This window comes from Strix uralensis, chromosome 34 (assembly GCF_047716275.1).
Source record: "Strix uralensis isolate ZFMK-TIS-50842 chromosome 34, bStrUra1, whole genome shotgun sequence".
Taxonomy (NCBI): domain Eukaryota; kingdom Metazoa; phylum Chordata; class Aves; order Strigiformes; family Strigidae; genus Strix; species Strix uralensis.
Genome location: NC_134005.1, coordinates 3,092,200 through 3,102,066, shown reverse-complemented (window position 1 = coordinate 3,102,066; position 9,867 = coordinate 3,092,200). Strand labels below are relative to the sequence as shown.

General features: G+C 54.0%; 1 protein-coding gene and 1 long non-coding RNA gene across 2 annotated transcripts; both read left to right on the top strand.

The window, feature by feature from the left end:
- Window positions 1-1,158: 1,158 nt before the first annotated feature.
- On the top strand, window positions 1,159-2,615 carry LOC141936848 (uncharacterized). The gene is made up of 2 exons (XR_012626833.1): window positions 1,159-1,477; window positions 2,171-2,615. It is a non-coding gene; the product is annotated as an uncharacterized LOC141936848 (long non-coding RNA).
- Window positions 2,616-5,240: 2,625 nt separating this feature from the next.
- LOC141936815 (acrosin-like) lies at window positions 5,241-7,760 on the top strand. The gene is made up of 5 exons (XM_074854138.1): window positions 5,241-5,341; window positions 5,655-5,855; window positions 6,191-6,456; window positions 6,721-6,866; window positions 7,344-7,760. The coding sequence occupies exons 1-5, from the start codon at window positions 5,256-5,258 to the stop codon at window positions 7,758-7,760; spliced, it is 1,116 nt and encodes a 371-aa protein (XP_074710239.1). The 5' UTR covers window positions 5,241-5,255.
- The last annotated feature ends 2,107 nt before the right edge of the window (window positions 7,761-9,867 follow it).

Sequence of the window (9,867 nt, the reverse complement as noted above, 5' to 3'; positions counted from 1 at the left end):
TGGATCTCCCGCGAGGCACTACACTCCCTGTGTAGTGATTCAGCGCTGGAGCATGGGAAGAAGCGATCATTAAGTGGGTCATGTGAAGAAAACATGATGAAGATTGCTCCCTGACATCCCACTGAGATTTGCTGGGCACTGATTTACATCACTGCAAGGATGAATACACTGACATTTGTCGTGCCGGCCAATGGCTTTACTGGCTGTAACTGTGTTAGAGCACTCTTACAGCCCTGCTTCCGTTGTGTGTATTGTTGTACAGATACCGCTGATTATGTTCACTGTTTAAAAAGAAAACAGAAGTCTAATGCATCAAAGCAGAGCTCTGTTCAAGTGTCTAATGTCTTTTTTCCCTCCCCCTGCCTCACCTCCCCTGCAGCTTGTCCAGAGGATACAAATGCTGTTACAGGTGCTCTCCAGTCTTCATGTAAACCACTATTTACTATCCAAGAGGTTTGTTAGGCATTAAATGTAATAAAATTTATGCAGGTGTGGAGATGAGCTGCGTTGAAAATATCCCCTAAAGCTAGAGTGAAGTGCAGAATTTAAGACCCGAGACTCCAGGAAACAAACTCTGTGTCTGGTATTTTGAAGGAAGTGTTAGATCTCTTGTCTTAAGTAATTGTTTCCTTTTTCCGGCTCACTTAAATGAAATTCTTCTGCTACTTGGAGCTCTGTCTGCTCTCCATGCCCACTTCCTCTTAAAGTTGTTGTTGATATACACATGTGTATGTATTAGTTGTTTTTACCGTAACCTTGTAATCAGTGATATTGTGACTGATTGGATTCAGAGTAATAATTCTAGGTGCAAGAAATGTTAATTTTGCCATAGGGAAGCATAACTTATTTGCTCAGCCATCTTCAGTATCGTGTCGGTCCCGATGGGCGGTACAAGCTGGAAGTTAGATCTGCTCCTGAAGGCAGAAGTCTCTGTGATTAATCTGGTAGATGCTGTTGTCTTTTGTTCAGCTGCGCATGTTTTCTGAACCCATGGGTTTCATGCTGAATTTCTTATCTCCCCTCCAGGCAGTGATATCTCAGCAGACAGCTGCATCGAGATGCAACGAGCCACCACGGTAGACTGGGAGAAGCAACACCGGCTGCAGCCTACCCGAGGCAATCTGCTGCTAGAGCAGGAGAAACAGCGGAACTGCGAAAAACGGAGAGAACTGGTGAATGTGCAGAAACTGCAGAGGCAGCTGGAGCTGGAGCAGCAGCGCCTGGAACGGGAGAGGAGTCGGCAGCAGAGGGCATTTGAAAGCACAGAAGCTCAGCTGCAGGAAACTCGGCAGCTGAGAGAGAAGTTGCATCAGGGGAGGGAAGAGCTCGAGAGGCAGCGAGAGGCCTGTCAGCATGACCTAGAGAGGCTGCGGGAAGCTCAGGGAGCAGTCAAGAAAGAGAAGGAGTGTCCAGATCAGTCAGGAAGCTGAAGAAGCAGAACACAGTGTCAGGCACGTTCTCCCCAGAAATGGGACAGGTGAGGAATTCATTTTCTTGGAGTTTTACTTCTGTTAACCTGCTTGCCCCTTTCTGCAGCGCTAACCCATGTTTGCTGTTTGCCGGGCTCCTTGAACCGACATCTGAAATAGCTGGTGACGGCTACTGTCAGAGACCAGGGCTTGGCAGCTCCCCACTGTCTGTGAAATTCCACCCAGACATTTGGTAATCAGAAATTTTTTTAGAAAGATAGAAACAGAGAATAAGTTATTTTTGAACGTGGCTGGCCGAGGATTTTTTTAAGTACAGGAACTGCCCTATGGCAGGCAGGTGGTTGCAGGGGTGCTGCCTTGATAGCATTTTGTACAGTTGATTCTAAAAACATTTCTTGTGTTTCAAAATGTGAAGGTTGGGGTCTGATTAAACGGGCTCATTTGTTACTGTCTTAAAGTCCTGCTTTCCGTCCGTCCTGCCATCACCTAATGCAGTGTGCTTCTGCGTTCCTTTGCTAGGTGCAGTATTAAGCAGTCTGGAGCTGCTGAGGCTCTCTTCAGTGTTCAAGAACCTGTAATCTTGCTCTTCCATTTGCCAGCACGCTTTGGGCTTCGTCTAACCTGTTGCATTTTTCACTAGGAAGTGCTTTATGTTTTCAGGGCTGAGGGTGGTCTCTCCTCAATATATCCGAGAGAGTGAAAATACCCGTTTGACTTAGAATGCCTTTTTCCTCATGTAGAAGCAGATGCTAAGTCATTCTGTTAGCTTCGGTGGAGAAGGGCTGGAACCATCTGCACCCGTCCTGAAAGCCTCTGTGCCAGCGAGCGTCTCCGGGATGGATTATCTGGAACGTCTGGACGTGGCTCGTAGGGACGGTACCACCCTGGAGAACCACCCCAGAGAACCACCCCCTTCCTGCGCTGAGGAGTGAAGGGCCAATACATCTCCTGGGTGCAACTAATCAGATACAGACACCAGCTGCAGTCCGGCAGCAGATTCCTACTAAATTGGCCACTTTTACAAAAGGAAGCAAAGAGAAAGGTGGGAAGCACAAAGCATCTGGGAACAGGGAAGAAAAACAATACAGCTGTCAGTTACATTGTGCAGTTACATTGGCAGGGATTTTGTTACTCCTTTCCTCTGGGTTTTTCAATTCTAGAAATAAATTCAAACTTTTAATTAGACTTTGATGCCTCCAAACTTTGCCAGTGGAGAACTGCGTGAGCCTTGTGGTGTTTGTGTCTGTTTAGAATGCACCAAGCCGCTAAGTACAGATCTCAGAAAAAGGGTAAATAAATCACAAAATACATAATTAAAGCACCTGCCACTCTTACAGCTCAGCCTTAATTCCACACCATCACACACTGACAATAGTCACTGGCAGTGTCTGGGTGGCTTCTGCAAGCTTGAACTCACCACCAAGAAAAAAGGTTGTCTTTTATTTTACAAATAAGGCACTGGCATTACTGCTCATGAGCAATCCACAGACATCCCCCACTGTCTATTTCTGCTATTTCCTGTATTAGCAAGAACCTCAGGAGCATTTCCAGTGCAGGCCAGGGGCACCAAGTCACCTATATCCAGATCTGCCGTAATCTCCCAGATCCCATAAAGGGCCACACCACCTGCTAGATGGAGCCCCTGGATAAAACAAGGGAGAACTGATTTCTGTGCCCCTCTGCCACAAACCTTGGCCAAGCTGCTTCAGTCCTGAGGCCCAGCACATGTGTATCTGCTGCTGCCCAGCTGCAGAGGGCGGCTCCTTCAGACCCAGCACCTCATGCCCTTTCAGCTGGGTGCTCTGCTTTGAGCTCCTCATCCATCAAACAGGCATCAGGACTCTTACTTTCCTTGGAAAGTCTTCCAAGAGCCAGTTAGTGCTTAAAATTCAGATCTATTATTTTATACAGACTACAGAAAAAGGCATTTCCTTCCTTAAAACGCTACTCTGGGACCAAAGCGAGGCCCCAGCTGCAGCCCAGGACTGCCTGACAGGCTGCTGGGCCAGGTCGCACGGCCTGGCCTACGGCAACGCAAGCGCTCCTTGCCCCCACCCCATCCTGCCCTCTCGGCAGGCAGCTTCCAAAAACTGTATCCCGAGAATTGGAGACAAGGAAAAAGATGCCCTGAAACACGGAAGGAGCATCCTGAACTGCTGCTGGGCCTTGGGAACACTCTCCTCTGGACTATCTGGCCATCCCCAGGGAGGGCACGTTGCAGATGGAAATATTAACCCAGTAATGATTTAGCAGCAAATCAAGATTTATTAATGACTAGCAGCACTTAATCATTAACCAATGTAAGGATTTACAAAATAATTCAGTAAAATACATTATTATTCGAATAGCCACTTCACTAGAGGTTTGAAAGTGAAAAGATTCACACTAACTTGCTATAAGGTATCCTAAACCAGAATACATATATATGTCTATTCATAAACACTGTAAGATGTACAAACACACGCTTCCTCTCCCCAGAATCACCCCATCTCTCCCTTCAATTATCTCTGGCGTGTGGCCCCTCTCACATCATCCCCCCTTAACCACCGGCAAACCCTGGTGCTGGAATAGCCACAGAGGACGAGTCGTCTTCTCTCAGGCCGCCTTCTGCCTGCTCTCCCGAAGCAGATCTGGGGCCTCACCTTCCGGTCAACCTCCCCAAAACAAAGCAGCCTCTAGTCCCATTTCTCTGGGGCACAGCCCTGGTGCCTCAGAAGCCTCAGGGGCCTTGACAGCAGCTATTCCGCTTTCAGCGGGAGCCTGCCCTGGCACCCTCGGGACCAGGCTGGGCGCTCAGCTGTGTGCCTGACGTCTGTCCACACAAGCCAGGATGCCAGCAGGGAGCTCCCACGCCTTTCACCAGCTTTGAGGCTGCTGTTCTTCAGGCCACTGCTCTCGCCCCTGCAGGGACCCGGCCCTGCTCAGCAAGCACAGCTCAGGCAGCTGCCTCCTGCTTCTCTGCCGGGACTGCCCTGCAGCCTGCATGTGAGCATGGCTCCGCCATCGGCCGTAGGAGGCAGACTGAGGAGTTGAGGCTGCTGCAGCGTTTCCCAAGGCCATGGAGAATGGCATGTGGGGCTGAGAGCAGGAGCAGCTTCCTCTGCCTGGAGCTTACGGCTGCCTGTCCTTGGCCACGCACACCAGGGGCCACAACTACCCTCGTCGGTGTTGGCCCAGAACAGCGAGACAACTCCTAGAGAGCGAGGACACGGCGCCTGCCAGAGGGTGTTGCTGGGGCTGACGTGGCCGGTGTGGCCAGTGCTGCCCCGTGCTGTGTGCGGGAAGGGTGACACTGCTCGGCTCTGCTGGGCTGAGGTGGCTGCACATCCCTGCTTGCCTGCACGGCTGGAACCAGATGGGCTCTGCCACACCCACACGTGTGCTGCTGCCTGTAGCAGTTCTGTTCTCTGCTGTACGAGTTTTGGGAAGGACCTGGTGGCAGAGGGCTGCGGAGAGCAGGGGCGCGGTGAGCTCCCCAAAGAGGCTGTGGTGCCACGCTGGGTTTTTCCTGCTTGGCCGTTGGCAGGCAGTGCTGGGGGCCAGGAGCTGCTGCCTGCCACGGGGCCTGCACACCCCGTCCCACAAACAGAGCATTCAGCGGGGTCTGTCGGGGGTGTCCGATCCCAGCTTCTGCTTCCCCTCCCGCTTGGAAACCCCCATTTTGTCCCCCCCCGCCCCAGGAGACCACCGTGCCCAGCCCCCGGAACCAGCGACGCTGTGACATCAGCCCCGTTGCCAAGGGCACCAAGGGCACCACGAGCCCTGCAGGCACTGCCTCGGCTGCTGCACTGGTGGTGACAAGCCCTCGGTTCTGGCCGCTGGCACATGCCACTGGCAGTGATGCATCTGCTCCATCTCCTCGTCGTGCTGGCCCTGTGCTGGCCTGCACACAGTGCCTGGGACAGCTGTGGGTAAGTGGCCGAGGCTCTGGGAGGCAGCTTGGGCACCCTGATAGGGTTCCCTGGAGGGTGCCCGCTGGTCCCCTGTGGCCACACCACAGCTTCCCCAGCCCCACGTGGGAGCTTCGGCTCCTTGCAGCACCCGGGCTGCTGGCAAAACTTGCCCGCGGGGCTTCAGCAGAAATGGGGGCGGCCGCCCGCCCACCCCACGGGGCTCCCTGGCCTTGCTGTCCATTCAGCGCCTCGTGGGGAGGGCAGAGGGCTGTCCTTCAGCCGGGACAGCAGCGAGCCGTCGAGCAGGACGGTGATGAGTTTCTGGTTGCAGAGGGACCTGCGGGCTCCGGCCCATGGCTGCTGATGACGGCACCTCGCGCGTGGTGGGGGGCACAGACGCCCAGACAGGGGCCTGGCCCTGGATCGTGAGCATCCAGGATCTCTGGGCAGCAGGCACGAGGCATGTGTGCGGAGGGTCCCTCATCAGCCCGCAGTGGGTCCTCACAGCAGCCCACTGCTTCATCAAGGCCAGGTAAGGAGGAGCAGGAACAGGGATATCCCCCAGCACTCACGGGTGCCCCATCCACAGCACCATGTGCTACTCCCATCCCCTTTCCTTGCGGTACGCCCAGTGCCTGGGCACTGCAGAGCCCGGCTGAGAGGCTGCTCAGGAGAGGGCTGGGCTCCTGCCACAGCTTCCTACAGCCTCCAGCTCGACACGCCTTGAGCCCAAGGCATGTAGGGGCAGTCGCAGCCTCCGCAGCACTGCTTTCCTCTCCCCCGCGTGAAGCAGAGGGCAGGCAACGGCCGGGCTGCTGCAGCACATGGCTCAGCTCCCTCTGACCCCTCTCCCCATCTGCCTTCCAGGCACATCACCATGTGGCGCGTGGTGGTTGGGGCCACCCACTTGACTCAGCTGGGCCCGGAGGCCCAAGTGCGCACTATTAAGCGGCTGCTCGTTCATGAAGACTATAGGAACATCCCACACATTAACGACATTGCACTGCTGGAGTTGGACCAGCCTGTCCAGTGCAGCAACTCCATACAGCTTGCCTGTGTGCCCGACGCCTCACTAAAAGTGTCAGAGCTGACGACCTGCTACATCAGTGGTTGGGTGTCCACGACAGCGAGAGGTGAGTTCCCAAAGAGCGCTCATGTCCCGAGTACAAGCTTGGCACATGGGGGAGGCAGACTGGGCTTCCTGACAGCAGAGGCGAGAGCCAGAGCCCGGCTGTGGGGACATGTGCCCATAGAGAGATGGGCCTGGCCCAGGGCCCACAGCAAGACAGAAGGGCAACGCCGGTGCAAAGCCAAGCCGCAGGGAAGGGGTTCACCCAGACAGGGGCAGGAGACCTGGCAACAAGCTGCTGGGTGTTAATTCCTTTCTGTGCTCACAGCTGAAGGATCAACGGATGTCCTGCAGGAGTCCAAGGTCCACCTCATCGACCTCAACCTCTGCAACAGCAGCCGGTGGTACCTAGGGGCCGTCCACCCCCACAACCTGTGCGCTGGCTACCCGCAGGGCGGCATCGACACCTGCCAGGTAGGAGCCTGCGACAAGGCAGCACCCAGCGGCACAGACAGCCCTGGCACAGCCACCCAGACACACCCCGGTGCGGGCTTTGCCTGGCCAGTCGCCCTCCCACCGCTGGGTCCTCACTGCTGGCGGGGCTCACCTCCCCTTCCCCGGCTGCAGCTCCTTGCCCAGGGCCCCACTTGCCCCAGAGGCCCAGGAATCTGCCCAGAAAGCCCACCCAGCGCTCCTGGCAGCCCCGAGGTCCAGCTCCAAGCCCTGGAACATCCCTCTTGCACCCAGCCATCATCGCTGTGCGGAGATGAGCACAAGCCCTACCCCATGGGCCCACGACCCCCTCCCAGACAAGGTCCTGTCGGCCCCAGCACCTGAGCAGAGCCTCTGTGCTGGATACAGCTCTGGGGGGTGCTGGCAGAGAGAAGGAGCCGGCCCTAGTGCTGCCAGCGGCCACCCGACACCACCTTGACCCTCTCTCCTCCACTGCAGGGGGACAGCGGTGCTCCTCTCGTCTGCAAAGACAAGAATGCTGAGTACTTCTGGCTCGTTGGGGTGACCAGCTGGGGGAGAGGCTGTACGAGAGCAAAACGGCCCGGAATCTACACCTCCACTCAGCACTTTTACGACTGGATCCTAGAACGGATGGGGCTGAGCCCAGCAGTAACGGCTGCTCCGACGCCACGGCCAGCCTTCCCCTCAACCCCCCTTCAGACGCCAAGGCCAACACCAACGCAATCAGGCGGGTTCAGCTCCTGCCCCATTCTACTGCAGAAGTTGGTGGAATTCTTCACTTGGTTGCAGGAGCTCCTGCAGAACCTGAGGGAAGGCCTGAGCACCAGGATGGACAGGATCCAGTGCAGGCTGCAGTGCACCATGACCATCTCCTGCAGGGGCGCTGCCTGCTGAGCCAATGGCAGCCTCAGCATCAACAGCCTGCTTGGTCCTGCCCACGCCCTTCCGACTGCACAAAAAAATGATGTTGTCTTAGTTGTTGAATAAAGTTGCCACGTTTCACAGCTCACCATGCTTCGGTTCCATTCCGTCTCCTGTCCAAGGCAAGGATTCCATGCCCGGCACCTGCAAAATGAGGCTGCAGGCAGCCAAGTCGGGCACAAAGGGAAAGAGTCACTCCGAGGGGTGACCCCGAGCCTGGTTGGAGGGGAGGGGGAGGGTGCAGTGAAAGAAGGGGCCACTGGTCACAGGGGGCGAGAGGTCTTGGGGACAGTGATTTGTGGAAAAAAGACTCTACAACTCGAATAGAATTATACAGCAGGTATGTTTATTCCGGCACTGGGGTGCAAGGGGATTTCTCCACAAAGCTTGCACACCAACAGCACATTTTACCAGAAACTTATCGAGTGTGGATATACATATTCATTGGAGCACATAACACCAACATACATATGCATGAGTAAGGCTGGGTTAGTTCTAGAGGCTGGTGTCAGCAGTTTATGTTCTCTTTCACCTGCACATTGTCTCCTGGGGGGCGTCTTCGGGGGTCTGTTGGAGGAAGGCTCACAGTCCTCCTCAACTTGTACCTTTCCTCAGAGCATGCACAGATTCTCTCAGCCAATTTCTTGAACAACAAGAGTGGTTGCAGACGGTTTACCACCTCTATCTTATCTAAAAGCACTAGCTTATTAGTTTCTACTGTCCATATATAGTCTACAAAGACTCAACTTGTTAGAACCCATCTGCTTTCCAAGGACATGTCTCTTATTTTTGCCGAACATAGTAATTCTTGGTAAGTTTCCACAGAAAACTGCTTTGTTTTGATGAACAGGGTAGCCTTTGGTAAGTTTCCACAGAACAGTCAGGGCAAGCAGGATTATTAAGCCATATTCAGAAATCATTATAAGTTGCTGTAAGTTGCTATAAGTAAATAAGTTGCAAACCAGGTGATCATTTCCTTGTATCAACCAGTGGTGTAGGAGGCTCAACATTGTCTCTGTCTGGCCAGCTAGTATCCAACTGACTCTCTCAGGGTGGCAGCCGGGCTCAAAGACAACTCCAATTTTGAGATGGCTGGCCAACTTTTGTTTCCACATCTGTCACAGTCCACTCGGTGGACTTTTGATGGTTTGTTTACTACAATCTCAAAAGTGCAAAATTAAGGTGACCAACAGCAAAGGGGATAGCATCAGTCAAACAGTGAAACTGTATTGTGTTGCCCATGAAGTGGCATGTGATAGTTAGAGATGAGTGAAAGAAAGGGGGAAAGTAAAGTTTAGAAAGAAGGAAAGGTTATAGCTACCACCGCTGATCTCAAGACGTCCTAATGGTCCCGGGTCCAGCTAGTGCTCCGTCGTCGGTCATCGTGATCCTTGGTGGGGAAGCTTCGAATTTTCGTTGTCCAGAAGTCATCTTTTATGCTTAGTGACACACCTTGCTCTTCCTCTGCCTCGGGGATCTCTGCCCTTCTTGAGTGAGGCTACCTCGCATGCACGAGGGGGAGTGTCCGAGGTGTGGTCAGTCTTACAGGTGGGCAGCCTTCAACAAGGAGGTGTGTTTTGGTATTATAATGAAGCAAAGTTCACCTAAAGTTCATGATTCCTTCATCGATGTTATGGCAACAGTTGCGATCCATCTTTTTTGACAGTAGCTACGCGGTCATGTCTAACGGCTCTGGTTAGGCCCAGGTACCGCACAATAGCACAGCACTCTGTACTACAGGGCTCAGTGCTCAGGAGAACAGCACAGTGCTCGCTGTGCCACACAGTTCTGTATTCAGGAGCCTTTGCACCTCATTCCACTCTTGGGATCGGCAACTGAGTTCCAAACAGGCCGCTGTCAGCTACCTTCCTGCCCATGTCCCTGATGACCATGTTGAGACAAGGCTGATCTTCTGACCAACTCTTACAACATCGGCTCCAAGTAGGCTCTGGCGGTTGGGCTGCAGGTCACAAGGGCTCTGAGTAGGCTCTGGCTGGCCAGCTGAGGTCCAAGAGGGCTGTGAGTAGGCTCTGGCTGGCTGACCTGTGGTCTAGGCGGGCTCTACGTTGCCTCTGGCTGG